General features: G+C 46.9%; 1 protein-coding gene across 1 annotated transcript in view; it reads right to left on the minus strand.

Moving 5' to 3' along the window:
• LOC126252388 (trypsin-1-like) overlaps positions 1 to 22,772 on the minus strand; it is a 208,710-nt gene that overhangs the window by 56,331 nt on the left and 129,607 nt on the right. Inside the window, exon 3 of the mRNA XM_049953281.1 lies at positions 18,911 to 19,065. Within this exon, the coding sequence (XP_049809238.1) occupies positions 18,911 to 19,065 (155 nt within the window). The remainder of the gene's footprint in view (positions 1 to 18,910; positions 19,066 to 22,772) is intronic.

The following is a 22,772-nucleotide window of genomic DNA, read 5'->3' on the forward strand; positions in this document are numbered from 1 at the left end:
GATATAAAATGTAGATTGGCAATGGCAAGGAAAGCGTTTCTGAAGAAGAGAAATTTGTTAACGTCGAGTATCGATTTAAGTGTCAGGAAGTCCTTTCCGAAAGTATTTGTATGGAGTGTAGCCACGTATGGAAGTGAAACATGGACGATAAATAGTTTTGACGAGAAGAGAATAGAGCTTTCGAAATGTGGTGCTACAGAAGAATACTGAAGATTAGATGGGTTGATCACGTGACTAATGAGAAGGTACTGAACAGAAATGGGGAGAAGAGGAATTTGTGGCACAACTTCACTAGAAGAAGGGATCGGTTGGTAGGGCATGTTCTGAGGCATCAAGGGATCACAAATTTAATACTAGTGGGCAGCGTCGGGGGCAAAAATCGTAGAGGGAGATGAATACATTAAGTAGATTCATAAGGATGTCGGTTGCAGTAGTTACTTGGAGATAAAGAAGCTTGCACAGGAGAGAGTAGCATGGAGAGCTTCATCAAACCAGTCTCTGAACTGAAGACCATAACAACAGTGCAGACCATACAGTCTACGCTAGCGAATCAGCGGACACTAACTTAATCTTATCATATAACACAAGCAACAATGGTAACTGAGGGCAGGTAGATTTAAATAAGGTGATTAAGCTAATTAGATTAAAAAATAAGGCAATAAACATAATAAATGAGTTTTGTTATTTGGACAACAAAGTAAATGACAACGGCAAAACTAGAAGGGATATAAATGTAGAGATGTGGAAGGAAAGCAGAAATGAACAATTACCCACAATGCCCATGTAATTAAAAACCTAACGAAGAAGGTCGCGATATTTATCTCTTCGTCGTGAATGGTCGAGACTGAACCGATCCGAATGGGACAAGAAAGATATGGCCACATCTTAAAGTGGAGTTACAGTGAAAGTACTTTTCCTGACTTGTGCGGAGAATTGTATACTCAAAGTTGGTTTTAAAATCTTGTATGGAATGACACTTTCTGGGCGCCAAATTTAAATGATTTATAAATATATTGTTTACGTAACCACTACAGCCGAAAGGTTAATCAGGAGACACCTTGATAATAGTGTGTAACACACTTCTAGCCTTCAAAATGGCTTGCATTCGTCGAGTAAAGGGGGCCACAACTTTTCACAGCTATGACGTACTGAGCGGAAGCAACTCATTCATTATTAGATGCCGTAGAGCTGCCAACATGCGGCGAACTTGCCTAGTTTCACCCGCTGCTCTAATTAACCCCAGACATTTTCTGCTGGAGTAATATCTGGTGATTTAATGTGCCAAAGTGTTGGTCACACCAGGGACGTGCGTGTGTAGTCCTGTGAACACGGCTATTATCTTGAAAGATGGGAATGTATACCGCATACTCATCATGAACAACACGTGGTCACCAACAGCATTGCAGTAAACTTCCTGGTTCGTGGTCAGAGTAGCCTGAATGAGTGGATCAAAGTCTTTGTACCTGAAACCCCTCACTCCTCTCCCAAAAAACATCACAGAGCCACCTCTGGTCTGAACTACTACTTCCACACGCCGTGGATTAAAACCATTGTGACCGGTTGGCGCACGCAGCAGCTGTCATCACTGGAAAGGAGGAAAAATCGCGACTCATCGGACACACTACAAACCTTCAGGATGCTACAGTCCATTTTTTTGTGTTTGCCCATTTAATATATGCAAGTAGTGTGCCGATCCCTTTTTTAATGTCATATTACATGGTTGCGACTGGTAAACCACTCCTTCAAGATGCGTTGGACAGTCCACATTGATATACCAACAAATAGGAGAACTGAACTGACTGTGTGCTCACAGCCACGTACAAACACCATAGCTCCATCCTGCCATCTCTAAATCCATCTTACTAACCTGATCCATGCAACCAACTGGTACATACACACTACTCCACTGTCATGATTTACGTTACCAGCTGGTCGTAGGTTGTGTTGCAAAAAATGAACAGCTTAGAGACAGAAGTGATGACATTTTCTGCAGGACCTGACATCGTTTTGCAGGACAATGCTCAAGCACGTACAGTGCAAGCTGTTACTGAGTTGTTTGACTGATGGAGCTGCCAAATGCTATGCTATACCAACTACTGCACTCCCCTCACTTAAGACCACCTACGTGATTTCAACTCGATTTGTAACCTGAAGGAAACACTTCACGGCATTCGTTTCAGAACTGCCACAAATTCGTCGGGCGATAGACAGCGCCGCTCGAACTGTCAACACAGCTGGTACTGCTAAGAGTATCCTACGACTTCCACATCGCTGGCAACGGGTTATACACAATGCTGGTGGCTACTTTGAAGATCAGTTAAACTTTCAAACACGTGTCTATTGTGTTCGAGCTGTAAATAAATAGTTGCCACTATTAGAGTTCCAACCCTCATATAATCAACGGCAGCTATCTTAAAATGTGGATAAACGTTTAAGATCATGGCTATAACAAAGGGAAAGAACCCAACAGTATCTGATTACGACATTAGCAGTGAACATATTGAACAACTAAAATCGTGAAGTATTTAGGGGTTGTATTAAGAAGCAATGTGAAATATTAGGATCACGTACAATTAGTATTTGTGAAGGCGAATGGAAGACGTAGAGCCGGCTGGAGTGGCCCAGCGGTTCTAGGCGCTTCAGTCTGTAACCGCGCGACCGCTACGGTCGCAGGTTCGAATCCTGCCTCGGGCATGGATGTGTGTGATGTCCATAGGTTAGTTAGGTTTAAGTATTTCTAAGCTCTAGGGGACTGATGACCTCATATGTTAAGTTCCATAGTGCTCAGAGCCATTTGAACAATTATTTTTTTTAAGACGTAGATTTGTTGGAAATGTTCTGGGAAAATGCAGTGCAGCTATTAAGGAAATAGTGCACAGGATACTATTGCTATAAACTATAGGATGTTGTTTCAGTGTTTGGATGGTTCAAATGGCTCTGAGCACTATGGGACTCAACTGCTGAGGTCATTAGTCCCCTAGAACTTAGAACTAGTTAAACCTAACTAACCTAAGGACATCACAAACATCCATGCCCGAGGCAGGATTCGAACCTGCAACCGTAGCGGTCTTGCGGTTCCAGACTGCAGCGCCTTTAACCGCACGGCCACTTCGGCCGGCTCAGTGTTTGGAGTGCTAATGAAGTAGACACGACAACAGACATCAAGAGAGCCACGCAGAGTGACCGCGCGGCTAAAGGCGCCATGTCACGGATTGTGCTGCCCCTCCCGTCGGAAGTTCGAGTCCTCCCTCGGGCATGGTGTGTGTGTTGTCGTTAGCATAAGTTAGTTTAAGTAGTGTGTAAGTCTAGGGACCGATGACCTCAGCAGTTTGGTCTCTTAGGAATTCATATACATTTGAACATCGAAAGAGTTAATACATGCACTGCTAAGATACGGTTGATATACACCACATGAAGTAAAACACAAGTGCTCGGAGAAATTAAATGAGAATCCTTGGAAGAAAGAAAACGGGGTTGTGACATAACCTTGCTGTTTAATTTTAGAGAACCTGCATTCGAAGAAGACTGTTCGACCACAATACTGATACCATCAAATACACTCCTGGAAATTGAAATAAGAACACCGTGAATTCATTGTCCCAGGAAGGGGAAACTTTATTGACACATTCCTGGGGTCAGATACATCACGTGATCACACTGACAGAACCACAGGCACATAGACACAGGCAACAGGCATGCACAATGTCGGCACTAGTACAGTGTATATCCACCTTTCGCAGCAATGCAGGCTGCTATTCTCCCATGGAGACGATCGTAGAGATGCTGGATGTAGTCCTGTGGAACGGCTTGCCATGCCATTTCCACCTGGCGCCTCAGTTGGACCAGCGTTCGTGCTGGACGTGCAGACCGCGTGAGACGACGCTTCATCCAGTCCCAAACATGCTCAATGGGGGACAGATCCGCAGATCTTGCTGGCCAGGGTGGTTGACTTACACCTTCTAGAGCACGTTGGGTGGCACGGGATACATGCGGACGTGCATTGTCCTGTTGGAACAGCAAGTTCCCTTGCCGGTCTAGGAATGGTAGAACGATGGGTTCGATGACGGTTTGGATGTACCGTGCACTATTCAGTGTCCCCTCGACGATCACCAGTGGTGTACGGCCAGTGTAGGAGATCGCTCCCCACACCATGATGCCGGGTGTTGGCCCTGTGTGCCTCGGTCGTATGCAGTCCTGATTGTGGCGCTCACCTGCACGGCGCCAAACACGCATACGACCATCATTGGCACCAAGGCAGAAGCGACTCTCATCGCTGAAGACGACACGTCTCCATTCGTCCCTCCATTCACGCCTGTCGCGACACCACTGGAGGCGGGCTGCACGATGTTGGGGCGTGAGCGGAAGACGGCCTAACGGTGTGCGGGACCGTAGCCCAGCTTCATGGAGACGGTTGCGAATGGTCCTCGCCGATACCCCAGGAGCAACAGTGTCCCTAATTTGCTGGGAAGTGGCGGTGCGGTCCCCTACGGCACTGCGTAGGATCCTACGGTCTTGGCGTGCATCCGTGCGTCGCTGCGGTCCGGTCCCAGGTCGACGGGCACGTGCACCTTCCGCCGACCACTGGCGACAACATCGATGTACTGTGGAGACCTCACGCCACACGTGTTGAGCAATTCGGCGGTACGTCCACCCGGCCTCCCGCATGCCCACTATACGCCCTCGCTCAAAGTCCGTCAGCTGCACATACGGTTCACGTCCACGCTGTCGCGGCATGCTACCAGTGTTAAAGACTGCGATGGAGCTCCGTATGCCACGGCAAACTGGCTGACACTGACGGCGGCGGTGCACAGATGCTGCGCAGCTAGCGCCATTCGACGGCCAACACCGCGGTTCCTGGTGTGTCCGCTGTGCCGTGCGTGTGATCATTGCTTGTACAGCCCTCTCGCAGTGTCCGGAGCAAGTATGGTGGGTCTGACACACCGGTGTCAATGTGTTCTTTTTTCCATTTCCAGGAGTGTATTTAGCAATAGGATCCTGTGAATACTATTCAAGGACGTGCTGAAAAGTAATGCCTCCGAATTTTTTATTCTATTCTTAATATCGGTTGAGGTATTACATATCATGCATATTAGTCGATTTTCTCGCTTCGTTGTTACAGGTTGCAATCCTCTGCCACTAGAGGGATCTGAATTGTAGCGTTTAATGTGGCGGAGTGAACCTAACTTTGTCGGTGCGTGAGAAACCCCCAAAGAACTGGAAACACGATTTCGAAGAATTTTGTCCACACATGGAACACCCTCTCCTAAGTATGACAATGGCAGACCACGCACGAGCGCGGCGACGTCTGCAGCAACCTGACGCCTTGGGTTCCCTCCCTGTCATTGGTCATCCTGCATGGAGTTCCGACTTGGCCCCATCCGATTTTCATCTGTTTCCAAAATTTTATATTGGAGAACTTCACTTTGATAGTGATGGGGCAGTGCAAGCAGAGGTGTGAATGTGGCTCCGTCAGCTAAGTGAAATATTCAACAGTAGGCCGGCCAAGAATTCGGCTCACGAGCCGAGCCCAGGCATATGAGCCACAGCGCTCAGCCTCTCTACACATTTCCCACGCCGCCACGTCACACTGTAGGAGCGCCAGGAGGGGGAAGAGGGGAAAATGCGAAGGCACCACATTTAAATGGCTGCGCAGCACACTGCGTACTACTTGGTTTTGTATTTCACATTTCGCAACAACAAAGATCACAAACCCAATAAATTTACAACATTAGTTAATAATTTTTGGCGTGCTGAAGACATAATTTTTATGTGGTACAAACTGTTGGCGTAGGATTAGACGAGCGGTCTAAGGCGCTGCAGTCATGGACTGTGCGGCTGGTACTGGCGGAGGTTCGAGTCCTCCCTTGGGCATGGATGTGTGTGTGTTCGTCCTTAGGATAATTTAGGTTAAGTAGTGTGTAAGCTTAGGGACTGATGACATTAGCAGTTAAGTCCCATAAGATTTCACACACATTTCAACAAACTGTTGGCATACTGACATACGCAGAAACTTTCACATGTTTTCACATTCAGGTTGCTAAGTAATTGTGACTTTTTTAGTTCCATATTTGAAAAAAGGTCTATTACACAAGTATGTCGATCGAAATATTGTGCACTTTTGCAGCCTCATTATGAGCACTTGAAAACTCTACCTGAGGAAAGCAGTGTAGGCGTCCCGGACAGTTTTGGAATTTCGTTGCAGGTCAATCAGTTCATCTGCACATGCACAGGAGAACTTTCAACTGAAATGGAAAACGATCTCTTAAGTAGCTAGGAAACGAATGTAAGACAGGCAGTGTCCTCAAAACGTTTAGGAAAGTATCCATGTAATTCGTTAAAACCCACAATCAATTCTTGAAACCAAGCGTTTTCCGTAGCACCAGTGAGCTTAGGGAAATGGTGTTTTTTGTCAGAAATGGTCCCTTCCACATACGATTTTCTTTTTTAAATGCATCCACATCAAATCAGAAATTAGTTGTTTCTCACTTTGCACTGTCTTACTGTGCAATCAAGTCCACTTAAAATGCAAGGTCTGCGATCCATTCCAAACGTTCTAATTTTGTTTCTGCACTCCTTTTTCCTTCATAAATTCAGCAAACTCTTCGTTTAATTCCTTCGGAAACTGTTGCAACGAACAGTGGAATAACGCGTGCGACATCAGAAATTTTACTGTTCAAACCACCAATTTCATCAAGAGCTGCACGCTTACAAATTTGGCTCAAAATGCTTCTTGATGTACAGAACAATGAGTCCCGTCTGTCGTCGTAATTTTTTGCTCTTTCATTGCCAACTACAACTTTAAATTCTTTCCGCATGGTATTGTAATACCGTTTTAAATTTGCAGTACCCGTCGCTTCTGCGGCTGCCTAACATATGTTGAGAATTCTCATCCCTCTCTTCTGTCACTCCCATTCATTTTTAAAGGCTTGTGACAACTGATCGCTAGCCCGCCTCTTTTTGTACAAACAGCCACTGGACCTGTGAACGTACTTCACACAGCGAACAAATAGCAAAGGGGAGACAGCGCTGACACCACGATTATACCGAACTGACGAGTGTGCTGCCGACTGGAAAATGTCACACCGCAGTACTAAATGAAACGTCGCATTGTGCCGAGAATTTCCAGGAAAGAAGGAGCAGAGCCGAGACAGGTGGTGCCGCAGCCCGCACACTCGACACGACGGGGTCGGCACTGTTCTACAGTGACTGTATCAACAAACTGATCCCCCGTTCAAGAGAAGTGTTCGTCACTAGGGTGACTACGTTGAGAAATAAATATGTAGACATGAAGAATAAATACGTAGAATGTTAACAACGTATGCTTTATTCAGGTAGTTCTGAGAGTTTTCACACAAAAAATCTCGAAGAATTATTTTTCAGCTCTTCATCGTAACAGATCGGCGCACGTACAGAGGCACACAGACTGTCATTTTGCCGTCGCTCAATAAGCGGATGGAATTAGAGAGGTAATCAGTGATTTATGTCGATGTAAATGCGATTGAGGTGAAAGGAAAGTAGAAATGGTTCAAATGGTTCTGAGCACTATGGGACTTAACATCTGAGGTCATGAGTCCCCTAGAACTTAGACCTACTTAAACCTGAATAACCTAAGAATATCTCACACATCCATGCCCGAGGCAGGATTCGAACCTACAACCGTAGCGGTCGCGCGCTTCCAGATTGAAGCGCCTAAAACTGCTCGGCCACAACGACTGGCTAAAGGAAAGTAAAAATAAAGATTGTTGTATCGTTGAGACGAAAGCTTTATTTATAAAAGAAAATAAACAGAAGAATTTACTGTGTCAGTCAGTTTTTTAGCTTCCTACCACTCGTTTCGATGGTGCACACCATCATCTTCAGGCGGAAAATTGTGTTGTTACATTCACTGTGTTTGTATAGAACACAGATGCCTTTTCGCAGCAGTAGATCAAGTACATGGCAGATTATGTTTTGCTCTTTGCTGGTGCTAAAATTTGCTTTTTTAGAAAAGGCGCTGTTAAAGTTAAAAACATGAATTTGTAAGAGTAAAATGTTCTGAAGAGGGAAATAGAGCCGAGAAGATACTGCAAACTGCTACTAGTTGCAAGTGGTCTTCACAGTACGTTATGTTCAAACTGTTACATGTGTCAGGGTTATGTTTTCTTTCACTGTCAAGTGACACCTTTGACCTCGAACACTCGGAACCACACAAAGCCAAGCTTAGAATAACACTATCATTTAAAAACAGTCGTCTGTGTCATTTCCATGCAAAACGTTTTGCGTTCTGCCTAAACAGAGATTTTAACAGAGATAAACAAAGTAACAAGATATGAGTATCACAGGACGGAAATTACACGCAGTTCAATGTCGTCAGTGTATCATTACTTTTTTCAAATAAAATTGCCGAAGACCCTCTGTTTATAGTAGTTATCATAGCGCAAAACACACGCATCCTACACAGCTGATAGTGCTTATATTAGTCCTCATAATGTAGATGCAGGATTTAGATGAAGTGGGTAAAACGAAGTTGAAGAGAACAACGTGTGCACTTCACTAAAGCTACGTTTATACAGTCGAAGGCACTTTCGCATTCAAGCAGTCCAGTACCAAATCCACAATAATTACATTTGCAAATGATGGCAGGAGTATGTCAATGTCTTTCGACAAGCATATTGCAACAAAGATGTATACTTTGGAGCAGAAATCACACAGTGAAGTTTGATTATGAAATAACGATCGTGTATCTTTGTTTTTGTTTTGCTTTAGGGCGCAAAAAACAGTTGGGGTCATAGCACCCAAGTCAAAACTATAGAACATGAAGACTGGGGTTAAAAAACGACTATACATCAGATTATGCTTATCCATTACGGATATTTTAGAACCGTGACTGTATATTAATGTAAATAAATTATACACAACTGCAACCAGTCACTTTTTTCATTAATAATGCTTTATTACATTAACCGGTTTTCGAAACCTTTCAGGTTCATCTTCAGATGATTTCGGGAGAATCCGGGAAGCTACATCATTATTGGTAGTAGCATAATGCTGGGTGCTGGTTTGCGACAGCATAGGCGCCTTTTTTCGTATCTGTCTGCATCCATTTTGAAGTCCAGAACACTTTCACGCAAACTATATTAGTTCACACTTTAACAGTGACACTTCACCAGCATCCTGCATGCGCTTTACAACTCTGGATGCTGGTGAAGTGTCACTGTTAAAGTGTGAACTAATATACACTCCTGGAAATGGAAAAAAGAACACATTGACACCGGTGTGTCAGACCCACCATACTTGCTCCGGACACTGCGAGAGGGCTGTACAAGCAATGATCACACGCACGGCACAGCGGACACACCAGGAACCGCGGTGTTGGCCGTCGAATGGCGCTAGCTGCGCAGCATTTGTGCACCGCCGCCGTCAGTGTCAGCCAGTTTGCCGTGGCATACGGAGCTCCATCGCAGTCTTTAACACTGGTAGCATGCCGCGACAGCGTGGACGTGAACCGTATGTGCAGTTGACGGACTTTGAGCGAGGGCGTATAGTGGGCATGCGGGAGGCCGGGTGGACGTACCGCCGAATTGCTCAACACGTGGGGCGTGAGGTCTCCACAGTACATCGATGTTGTCGCCAGTGGTCGGCGGAAGGTGCACGTGCCCGTCGACCTGGGACCGGACCGCAGCGACGCACGGATGCACGCCAAGACCGTAGGATCCTACGCAGTGCCGTAGGGGACCGCACCGCCACTTCCCAGCAAATTAGGGACACTGTTGCTCCTGGGGTATCGGCGAGGACCATTCGCAACCGTCTCCATGAAGCTGGGCTACGGTCCCGCACACCGTTAGGCCGTCTTCCGCTCACGCCCCAACATCGTGCAGCCCGCCTCCAGTGGTGTCGCGACAGGCGTGAATGGAGGGACGAATTGAGACGTGTCGTCTTCAGCGATGAGAGTCGCTTCTGCCTTGGTGCCAATGATGGTCGTATGCGTGTTTGGCGCCGTGCAGGTGAGCGCCACAATCAGGACTGCATACGACCGAGGCACACAGGGCCAACACCCGGCATCATGGTGTGGGGAGCGATCTCCTACACTGGCCGTACACCACTGGTGATCGTCGAGGGGACACTGAATAGTGCACGGTACATCCAAACCGTCATCGAACCCATCGTTCTACCATTCCTAGACCGGCAAGGGAACTTGCTGTTCCAACAGGACAATGCACGTCCGCATGTATCCCGTGCCACCCAACGTTCTCTAGAAGGTGTAAGTCAACTACCCTGGCCAGCAAGATCTCCGGATCTGTCCCCCATTGAGCATGTTTGGGACTGGATGAAGCGTCGTCTCACGCGGTCTGCACGTCCAGCACGAACGCTGGTCCAACTGAGGCGCCAGGTGGAAATGGCATGGCAAGCCGTTCCACAGGACTATATCCAGCATCTCCACGATCGTCTCGATGGGAGAATAGCAGCCTGCATTGCTGCGAAAGGTGGATATACACTGTACTAGTGCCGACATTGTGCATGCTCTGTTGCCTGTGTCTATGTGCCTGTGGTTCTGTCAGTGTGATCATGTGATGTATCTGACCCCAGGAATGTGTCAATAAAGTTTCCCCTTCCCGGGACAATGAATTCACGGTGTTCTTATTTCAATTTCCAGGAGTGTAGTTTGCGTGAAAGTGTTCTGGACTTCAAAATGGATGCAGACAGATACGAAAAAAGCCGCCTATGCTGTCGCAAACCAGCACCCAGCATTATGCTACTACCAATAATGATGTAGCTTCCCGGATTCTCCCGAAATCATCTGAAGATGAACCTGAAAGGGTTCGAAAACCGGTTAATGTAATAAAGCATTATTAATGAAAAAAGTGACTGGTTGCAGTTGTGTATAATTTATTTACATAAGACTATACATCAGTCCCAATTGACATAAGAGAAGACATCTAAAACCAGGCATGTGGAGAAAGGGCTAAAAAGACACCAACAGAAACGGAGGTCCAAAACTAAAAATTAAATGGCCTTCGCCATATTGCTTTGGCGGATAAAAAGTAAAACCCGGTCGACAGCCCGCGCGCCATTCGCTGAAACGGCCGATAACTCAGACGGCAAACCCAAACGGGAACGTAAATGGTTGAAAAATGGGCATTCCATCTGGGAGTGGCGGACAGTCAAAACTTGGGCGGAAAGTGTGCAAAGTGGTGGAGCTGAGCCACTTATTAAATGACGATGGCTAAAAAGGCAGAGCCCAATACGCAGCCTGGTTAAAATGACCTCCTCCAGACGGGAGAGCCGAGAGGAGGTCGTCCAAGCCGCTTCGAGAGGCTTAATAAGCCGGAGCTTATTCCCATGAAGGGAGGACCATTGGCGATGCCAAAGGGACACCACCTCCTGACAGACGGCAACACAGAGATCAGCGGAGGGAATATAGGAACTCGCAGGGCAGAGGTACGAGGACTGCAGCCTTGGCAGCAGCGTCAGCAGCCTCGTTTCCGAGCACACCAACAGCACCAGGAACCCACAGAAACATCACATGGCTCCACCAAGAGTGAGCAAGTTACAGTTTTCCTGGATCCACTGCACTAACGGATGGGCGGTGCACAGCACACATAGATCTTTAAGGGCGCTGAGTGAGTCTGAGCGGAGGACAACTGAAGAGGCTACGTCGCCAGATGTACTCCGTGGCCTGATACAGGTCGAAGAGCTCGGCTGTAAATACGGAACAGTGTGCCGGAAGCCAATATCGTAAGACGCGGGTGCCAGTGACGAAGGCACACCCGACCCCAAGTCAGTCCGAGAGCCATTAAGTGTATGCAAAGGTACTATCGCAAAGTTCCATGCGAAGGCCGTGAAACCTAAGGCGATAGACCGAGGCTGGAGTAGTGTCCTCAGGAAGTGAATGAAGGCCAAGGTTAACATGGACCTTCGCGAAGCTAAGGTGGTGAGGGTTCACACCCACCGGGAAAGTAGCAGGCAGTGTGAAGTTAAGCCACTGTAGCAAGTGCCGAAAGCGGATTCCAGGAGGTAACAGAGAAGAGGGACGCGCCCCATACTGGCGATCAAAGGAATCATCGAAGAAGGAGGCATAGGATGGGTGGCCACGCATGGCAGACAAACGGCATGCATACCTACTGAGGAGAAAGTCACGGCGGTAGGACAGTGGTAGTTCAGCAGCTTCAGCATACACTCTCAACCAGGCTAGTGTAAACGGCGCCCGTGGCCAAACAGATGCCACGATGGTGGATAGTCTTGAGACAGCCAAGAGGGATGGACGTGCAAATGCATAAAGCACCCATAGTCGAATTTCGAACGGACAAGGGACCGGTACAAACGGAGAAGGGTGGTTCGATCAGCACCCTAGGAAGTACTATTGAGGACACTAGGACGTTGAGGAACCGCATACAGCGGCTGCCAGGTAAGACACATGGGAGGACCAAGACTGTTTCTTATAGAGCATGAGCCCCAGGAATTTCGTAGTTTCAACGAACGGAAGGGCAACAGGCCCAAGATGTAAAGATGGTGGGAGAAACCAATTGTGTCGCCAGAAATTAATACAGACGGTTTTGTCAGTGGAAAAGCGAAAGCCATTGTCGATGCCCCAGGAGTAAAGACGATCAAGACATCGCTGAAGACGCCGTTCAGTGAGACAAGTCCGTGGAGAACTGCAACAGATGGTAAAATCTTGAACACAAAAGGGAGCCAGAGATGCCCAGCGGGAGACATCCCATTATAGGGTTAATTGCGACAGCAAAGACGACGATGCTCAGGACGGAACTCTGAGGCACACCGTTTTCCTGGATAAAGGTGTCAGACAAGGCAGAACCCACACGCACCTTGGAAATTCGGTCTTTTAAACATGCCTGAAGGAAACAGTGCAGGCGGCCACGGAAGCCCCACGTGTAAAGAGAACGGAGGAAACCAGATCGCCAGCAGGTGCCGTAGACCTTCTCCAAAACTAAAACCACGGTCTCAGTCCGGGGTTTCCGCAGAAAACCATTCATGACGGGGATGGACAAAGTAACGAGATAGTCAACTGCAGAACGCCGCGCTCGAATTCCACACTGTGCATTCGTCAGTAAATTGCGAGACGGGCATGAATTATACATTCCATCACCTAGCAAATGCAGCTGGTGAGAGAGATGGGGCAGTAGCTAGAAGGAAGGTTTTTGTCCTTACCAGCCTTAGGCGTGGGTATGACGATGGCTTCACGTCAACGTCTGGGAAATGTGCCCTCTGCCCATATGCTGTTGTAAGTGTTAAGCTGAAAGTGCTTGCCCGCAAGAGGAAGGTCCTGCAACATCTGAATGTGGACGGCATCTGGTCCTGGGGCAGAGGATTGGGATGAACTGAGAGCATGATCTAGCTTCCTCGTAGTAAAGGCGGCATTGAAGCACTCGATTCGGGGAAGAGAAGGATATCGCCCGAGCCTCCTCCGCTCGTTCCCGATGGAGGAAGGCAGGGTGATAGCGGGAAGAGCTCGAAACTTTCACAAAATGGCAGCCCAAGGTGTTGGAGATAGCAATAGGATCCACGATGAGATGGTCTGCTATTGTCAAGCCGGAACTTGGGGAATGTATCTTGGTCCCAGAGAGCCGTCGGATATTGGCCCACACGACAGAGGAAGTGGCATAACTGTTAAAAGAACTAGTGAATGAAATCCAGCTAGCCCTTTCGCTATCTCGAAGAACGTGACGACACTTTACACACATCTGTTTATAATGAATTCAATTTGCCATAGTAGGATGACGGTTAAAAACGCGGAGAGCATGTCTCCGTGCGAGAATTTCGTCGCGGCATGCCTCAGTCCACCAAGGGACTGGGACACGACTTGGTAAAGTGGAAGTGCAAGGAATGAAACGTTCTGCACCAGTAAGGATAACGTTTGAGAGACATTCCACCTGCTCATAACAACTGGGGAAATCTTTTTCCTCGAATGCCGCCAGGGAGAAGTGAAGCTGCCACTCACCCATAGTAAGCTGCCATTTGGGTGTGCACGCATATGGGGTAGGAGTCAGCAAACGGATAGCACACGGGAAGTGGTCGCTCGAGTAGGAGTCAGGTAGAGTGGAGAACTCAAGGCGATGGGAAGGCTGGGCAGTGCAAAAGGATGGGTCCAAATGGCAATAAGCGTGTGTGGAGTCGGAAAGGGAAGTGGGCGCTCCAGTGTTAAGGCAGAAGAGGTTAAGCTGGTTAAGATCAGCCAAGAGGGCACCTCTCCGGCCGGCCCTGGGAGAACCCCAAAGGGCTATGTCCTTCATGGAGCGAGGGGTAACAAGAACATAATTATAGATGCCAGACGGGAGAACACAGGGTTCGCGACTAGCCAATAACTTGCGAGGGACTGGGTAAGGCACTTTTCCCTTTACCCTGATCTCTTGGACAGCCCGCTCATCAAGATACAAGGGACAATACTGAGAGGAGGCGGCCAAGCGGGGAGAAGGAGGCGGACAATCGCCCTAGGGCGCATCCCTACCGCAGGATACAAATTTGGCTGGGTGTCGACAAGACGTTCTAGTGGGGTTGAAACGATGACACTGGCAGCAGTGCATTGGGTTCGGTATGTGCTGCCGGACTGTGATATTTTCACAGCCTGCTTTGATCTTGGATGGAAACACCAATCTATCCAAGGCGAGAAAAAGAGTGCGGTTGGGCACAAAGGAGGAATCTACCTTTTTCATTACACGATGGACGGCAATGACACCCTGATCAGAGAGGTAAGATTGGATTCCAGCCTCGGTTAGACCGTCGAGCAGACTAGTGTAAATAACACCACGTGAAGAATTCAAAGTTTTATAGACCTGGACATAAACAGGATAGCCTTGGAGAAGCGACGCGGCAAGCAATTGTTGTTCTTGAGAATCAGAAGTAGTCTCCAAAAGCAAAGTGCCATTCCGTCGGCAGTTGCATCAACGCTTTTCTGAGTAATAAACGGTTTTACCGAGGCGAAGGACTGACTGTCTTCAGTAAGTGAGACCACGAGGAACCGTGGTGCAGGGGGAAGGGCCTTTGAATCATTATCCTTGCTACGTTTACGTTTCGTAGACGTTGATTGTGAAGATTATTGATTCATTGCGGGAAAATCCCCCATGATTGCCAGCGCCTACGATGGCGCGCTTCTTCCAACTGGGGGCCCCCCTTCACAAGGGGGTGCACCCGCCTTAGATGATCGTTCACACCTCAGGTTACCCCTCTCTACCACCTGACAGAGGGGCCAATCGGAAATTTAGGAAGGTAGCAGCTCAGGCAGTCACCCCTCCCTGGGCCTGGCTTGTACCAGAGGGGACGTGTGAACCCTACCTGTCGACCCGGGGCTGGGAACTAAGCGTTACCCAGTCACCTGTTACGCGTCAGACGCGTGGGCCGACCTTTAGGAGCGCACTGGGAGGAAGAAGAAAGAGGAACCTCAAACGAGAGGAGAAGGGAGACAAGGAAAGGAAAAGGGAACAGAAAAGCAGTGGTGAGACTGTTCTTATGTTAGCGACAGACAATGCGGAACATTCCCAGAAACACCCCAGACATGTTCCCAAAGGAGGGGAAAAAGAATGACAAGAGGAAACAAATGTTCAAATGTGTGTGAAATCTTAAGGGACAAAATTGCTGAGGTCATCGGTCCCTAGACTTACTCACTACTTTAAGTAACGTAAACTTACTTATTCTAAGAACAACACACACACCCACGCCCGAGGGAGGACTCGAACCTCCGGCGGGAGCGGCAGCGCAATCCATGACACGGTGCCTCAAACCGCGCGCCCACTCCGCGGGGCTAGGAAGAGGAGAGACATGCAGAACGGAAGGGAAAATTGCTGCAAAGGTTGGGGCCAAGTGGCAGCCAAGCACGAACCTGCCAAAATCATGTATTTGGATTTGTGGTTTGGCACATTGTACTCTTACAAAATCAGCAATCCCTCTGATATAGATCTTATATTACTGAAAGCATTAAACGTCAAGGGATTGGCAATATCTTCAGCATAACATCTTTGCTTGGAATACTTGCATCTAGAAGGGTACGATTTCACGAGTAATCATGCGGCAATAGGCTCTTTTCACTTGTTACACGTTCACAAAGGTCTGGAGCTAGAAAAAGTTTCATCATTTCTTCAGTTATTTTTCCACTTTTACTTGCCTCCACATGAATGTTTCGTAGGCAGTGTGTTTCTTTAAAATATCTGGGCTGAAAGTGCCTTGTGCTGCCTGGAAACGGATGTACAACTTGTTTGCTATTCTGTTTGTCACCGATAAAGCCATTGTGTAGCTGTGGGTAAAGCTATGTACAGACTGCAACACACTAACTGTAGTTTTCTTTCCTCCGTGAGACTGTTGATTATGAAGACATTTACTGGAAACTACTATAGTCACTGCCGGCCGTGGTGGCCAAGCGGTTAAAGGCGCTACAGTCTGGAACCGCGCGGCCGCTACGGTCGCAGGTTCGAATCCTGCCTCGGGCATGGATGTGTGTGCTGTCCTTAGGTTAGTTAGGTTTAAGTAGTTCTAAGTTCTAGGGGACTGATGACCTTAGAAGTTAAGTCCCATAGTGCTCAGAGCCATTTACTATAGTCACTGTTCCAAACATTTCCTTTCTCCGAACCATGCTCTGTCATAAACATGTTTACTTCGTCCAGAAACTGTTGTGCTTTCTGACGTATACTATTATCGTCTTCTATGCACTTACGATTGACAAAAGTAGTAAAGACACTGGATGAAATGCCGTATTCAATCTTACGATTGTCGATACAAGAAACCGAAGCTTTAAAATTGTTCAAGGTATCCATGTTAGAACTTCTAGCGCCCACATTTGATAATGCCAATAGTGAACTGTAGATCCACATCACCTTGCTCTATCAAATTGCGGTATTACATGCTCCTTTATAGTTTGTAATTGCGGCAGTTTCTGTCCTTTGAAACGAGACTCTGCTCGCCTTTTGCTAGATACATAATTTACAATTAATCTGGATGTGATTTAGTTTTAATACACTTACAGCACCTCATTAGTTTGCTACAGCAAGTGAAGCCACGATTGCAGCATTCTTCATAAATGTTTTCTACCACGCTGTCATCAATATCCTTTAAGAAACTGTCTCTCGACTGTTTGGGTGGAGATAGTTCGTGCTCACCTTGACTGTACTGTTCCTGCTACTCTGTAGATAAACGTCGTTTTCTGCTTGACCAGCCACCCTCAGATTCAGGTTCTTCCTGTTCTTCAAAATCAGTACATCCACCCAGCGTAATTTCATGTATTTCTGTGTCTACCTCATTATATTTCTGAATTGTTATATTATCTAATACACTGAAGAGCCAAAGAAATTAGTTCACCTGCCTAATATCGTGTAGGACCCCGCAAGCACGCAGAAGTGCCGCAACACGACGTGGCATGGACTCGAATAATTTCTGAACTAGTGTTGGAGGGAACTGACAACATGCATCCCGCAGGGCTGCCCAAAAATCCGTAAGAGTATGAGAGGTGAAGATATCTTCCGAACAGTACATTGCAAGACATCCCAGATATGCTCAATAATGTTCATGTCTGGGGAGTTTGATGAACATCGGAAGTGTTTAAACTCAGAAGAGTGTTCCTGGAGCCATTCTGTAGTAATTCTGGAGGCGTGTAGAGTCGCATTGTCTTGCTAGAGCTGCCCAAGGTCGTCGGAAAGCACAATGGACATGAATGGATGGAGGTGATCAGACAGGTTGCTTACCTACGTGTTACCTGTCAGAGTCGTATCTAGACGTACCAGGGGTCCCATATCACTCCAACTGCACACGCGCCTCCCCATTACAGAGCCTCCACCAGCTTGAACAGTCACCTGCTGACATGCAGGGTCCCTGGATTCTTGAGGTTGTCTCCATATCCGCAGACGTCCATCCGTTCGACACAATTTGAAACGAGACTCGTCCGACCAGGCAACATGTTTCCAGTCATAAACAGTCCATTGTCGGTGTTGAATAACTCAGGCGAGGCGTAAAGCTTTGTGTCGTGCGGTCATCAAGGATACATTAGTGGCCCTTCGGCTCCGAAATCCCATATAGATCATGTTTCGTTGAATGGTTCGCACGCTGACATTTGTTGATGGCCCAGCAATTTGCGGAAGGGTTGCACTTCTGTGACGTTGAACGATTCTCTTTGTGGATCCCGTTCTTGCAGGATCTTTTTCCGGCTGCAGCGATATCGGAGATTTGATGTTTTACTGGATTTCTGATATTCACGGTACACTCGTCAAATGATGGTACGGGAAAATTCGCACTTCATCGTTACCTTGGAGATGCTGTGTCCCATCGCTCGTGCGCCGACTATAACACCACATTCAAACTCATTGAAATCTTCATAACCTGCCATTGTAGCAACAGTGACCGATCTAACAACCGCTCCAGACACTTGTTGTCTTATATAGGCGTTTCCTGCCGCAGTGCCGTATTCTGCCTGTTTACATATCTCTGTATTTTTAATACGCATGCCTACAGCAGTTTCTTTGGCGCTTCAGTGTGTATCCACTAACATTATCCTTGACCGCAATTTTATTTCCATATTCAGCCTGTCGCAAATTTGTCCCTAATATTTGGACTACATTCGTACTATTAATTCTCTTCATGATGTCACTGTAGACAGTTTGCACAGTAACCCACATGCGAACACTCGAAAAGACACATTCGTATAGCTGTTATACTTCACGCATCTCGAGCACTTGTTAGTGCAGCTACAACACGCAACTGTCTTATGGCGCTAGCAGACAGGTAAGGAGTTTTGGATGGAAATGACACAGAACTCTGTTTTTATGATCGAGTGTTAGTCTAAGCACGGTTTCGTTTCTAGCGTTCGTGATCAAAGGTGTCTCTTGTAAGTAGAATATTCGAAAGCTTTATCCTTTAAGTGGGTACCTGCTTTGGGTAGGTGAGCGACTGCCTTACGACCGTACTGGATAAAGGGAAGGGGATGGAGGTGACTCACCATGTGAGGGAACTCCTTGGGCTCCGCGGGCACGCCGCCGATGATATAGGGGGCGCCCTCGCCGCCGCACAGCGAACGGTTGATTTTGGGCGCGCCGTCCACCAACACGGGGCTGTCCTCCAGCCGGAACACGGCTTTCCCCCACTCCTCGCACTCTGCAACACCAACAGTACAGCAGGTAGTGACATCGCTGTAAGTGCAGTGAAGAGGGCCCTGGCCTACGTCCTTTGAGTTGGGCCCCTTCTCCGCCTGAATACCTACCCCCACACCATTCCGAACAAAACGTCGCCTACACGTCGTCTCTCATAGCCAGCCCCTCTTCCTCCTCCTCCTCTACATTGTACCATTCTCCAGCCTTTATCAACCCAATTCAGCCAAAAAGTGAAATAAGTAAAATAAACTTAGGATTTTTTAAAAATTTTAAATACTCTGTTGAAACGAAATACAATCTTAACTGTGATATCTTACAGAGATTTGGCAATTGAATCTTAATGTAGACAAGTGTAATGTGCTGCGAATACATAGAAAGATAGATCCTTTATCATTTAGCTAGAAAATAGCAGGTCAGCAACTGGAAGCAGTTAATTCCAAAAATTATCTGGGAGTACGCATTAAGAGTGATTTAAAATGGAATGATCATATAAAGTTGATCGTCGGTAAAGCAGATGCCAGACTGAGATTCATTGGAAGAATCCTAAGGAAATGCAATCCGAAAACAAAGGAAGAAGGTTACAGTACGCTTGTGCGCCCACTGCTTGAATACTGCTCAGCAGTGTAGGATCCGTACCAGATAGGGCTGATAGAAGAGATAGAGAAGATCCAACGGAGAGCAGCGCGCTTCGTTACAGGATCATTTAGTAATCGTGAAAGCGTTACGTAGATGATAGATAAACTCCAGTGGAAGACTGCAGGAGAGACGCTCAGTAGCTCGGTACGGGCTTTTGTTAAAGTTTCGAGAACATACCTTCACCGAAGAGTCAAGCAGTATATTGCTCCCTCCTACGTATATCTCGCGAAGAGATAATGAGCATAAAATCAGAGAGATTAGAGCCCATACAGAAGCCTACCGACGATCCTTCTTTCCACGAACAATAGGAGACTGGAATAGAAGGGAGAACCGATAGAGGTACTCAGGGTACCCTCCGCCCCACACCGTCAGGTGGCTTGCGGAGTATGGATGTAGATGTAGATGTAGATCGTATTTCAACACCAAAGTAATCAATGTGAATTGATAACACAGACATCAGCGAGGGCAGCTTGCAATCCGCAACGATGCATGGGAGGTGCTCCTCAAGAGGACGCCTCCCCTCTCAGCACAGCAGCGCTCTCACACTGAGATCAATGTAGTGTCGAGCTAGCCTGAACTCTGCGCAGTTCATGACTTCAACTGAAGGACTCAAAATTATAGTATAGGACCAACGTGATGATTAGTTTCTGATGGACCTGTTCATTTAAATGTGACACACTGTACTACAAGAGAGCAGTTTGTTAATCTGTGCAGGAAGTAATGCTTTAATATTCAATAACAGTTTTAACGTATTAAGCAATTCTGTGACAAACAAGTGTGCCACAGGTAAGTAAATCTTTTATTGATTGGCGGCTCCATGGAGTGCTGTGTGCACAACGACCATATATGTTAAATTAAAAGGAAGGTCAGCGTTGGCCGTAATATGGATGTTTTATTGATAGCAGAATCGATTTTCGATCACATGGTGATCATCTTCAGTGCTGAGTTTAATTTGTACAGCACTGAAGATGATCACCATGTGATCGAAAATCGATTCTGCTATCAATAAAACATCAATATTACGGACAACGCTGACCTTCATTTTAATTTAAATCTTTTATTCACTTATGTAACGCCGGCCGGAGTGGCCGAGCGGTTTTAGGCGCTACAAATGGATCAAATGGCTCTGAGCACTATGGGACTTAACTGCTGAGGTCATCAGTCCCCTAGAACTTAGAACTACTTAAACCTAACTAACCTAAGGACATCACACACATCCATGCCCGAGGCAGGATTCGAACCTGCGACCGTAGCGGTCGCGCGGTTCCACTAAGCGCTACAGTCTGGAACCGCGCGACCGCAACGGTCGCAGGTTCGAATCCTGCCTCGGGCATGGATGTGTGTGATTTCCTTAGGTTAGTTAGGTTTAAGTAGTTCTAAGTAACTGATGACCTCAGAAGTTAAGTCCCATAGTGCTCGGAGACATTTGAGCCACCATTTATGTAATAAAGTGAACTAATTTGTGTGTTCCAATGTGATGAACCTCCTCCAGAGCTATCAGACAACCAACAGTTGTGGCCAGACAAGAGTAGTTTCGCCTGGCCACAACATTAGTAATTTTTCCTTGATCCATCCATACATGAAATACCTATTCGTTCATGAATCATTGCACGTAACAAATACTGCACACTGATGAAGCTACATTTTAGTTAAATACAAAACCAAACCGTTTCTTGTGAGACTCTATATTTAGCTAGTAATAAAACCTGTTTTCGTTAATAAGAAAAAGTATTAAAATTAATTACACACTTGAATGACATCATAAAAGTCAAATAACGTCTGACACTATACTCTAAGACAAAACAGAACGAGTAGATTTCAAAGAACTACTGTAGCATATCCTTCATAGCTCTGTAATATGAAATAAAAGGAGCTTTACCAATTAGATCGCCTCACACTGGAAGCCAAAAATACGGTAAATTCAAATTTCACACAGTAAAATCAAATAGCATGGGGTTATGAGTTTGAGGGGTTGATAGGCAAATGATACGGATTAATCAGAGGATTAAAATATAAAATGTGTGTGCTAATTACAGCATCTTTTACATAAATACAAATTGCAAGGCCGATTTGACTTGGAGTGGACACGACTCAGTTATGAAGGGGTCAGAGGGCGGAATGAATCATCTAACTACTTTTCATCATCAGTTGTGTGGTTGCACCCACAAGAAAGACAGACCGCGGCATGCACGTCACATCACGTGACACTACGGGTGTTAGAAGTGCCAGCAGCTACCTCTGGCAGGGAGCGACTAACTATTTAAGGCGGGTTTAATAATTCTTAACAGCATGTTTAAGTGGATGTAAGCTCTCGATAACACACGAGAAAGTTAAGATCTATACTGGGTACCTTTTCATTGACATACTGATTTGCTGTGGTCCCTGCACGGAGCCGAGCGTTCACGAAGTGTAGCGAGGAAGCCATCTAGTATGACGTCACGAGTACGTTGCGGAGCCCGTTTTTTCGTGGGCCGCGTCGTGTGGTGGTGTCGTCGGCAAACGTTGGGTCGGTACGGTGCGTCGCCTCGCAGCTCAGCTTCGGTTAAAAAATGGCTCTGAGCACTGTGCGACTTAACTTCTGAGGTCATCCGTCGCCTAGAACTTAGAACTAATTAAACCTAACTAAACTAAGGACATCACACACATCCATGCCCGAGGCAGGATTCGAACCTGCGACCGCAGCGGTCGCTCGGCTCCAGACTGTAGCGCCTAGAACCACACGGCCACTCCGGCCGACTCAGCCTCGGTTAGTTGGTAGTCTACTGTCCTCATAGGTGTTTCGCGGCTTTGGAAGATGTTGGGAGGCGTATGTTAGGCAAGGAAATTGCAGTGTGTAGTCGAGCGCTTAATTCCCAAGCGCTGGATTACCAGGATTCTTCCGTGTAACATGGACCAGGAAAAAATCAGTCACAAAGTGACGAACATTCAGATGTGAGTAAGGACAAGAATCAAAGTCAGCAGACTGTGTAAGCCGCGGGGTTGACGAGCCTCCAGGTCCTATTCCTTTCGCGCTTTCTCACTCACTGTCCCTTCTACCCTTTTCGTGGCCCCTTAGCTCGGCACTCCCCGAAATTT

Source organism: Schistocerca nitens, chromosome 1, assembly GCF_023898315.1.
Source record: "Schistocerca nitens isolate TAMUIC-IGC-003100 chromosome 1, iqSchNite1.1, whole genome shotgun sequence".
Classification (NCBI taxonomy): Eukaryota; Metazoa; Arthropoda; class Insecta; order Orthoptera; family Acrididae; genus Schistocerca; species Schistocerca nitens.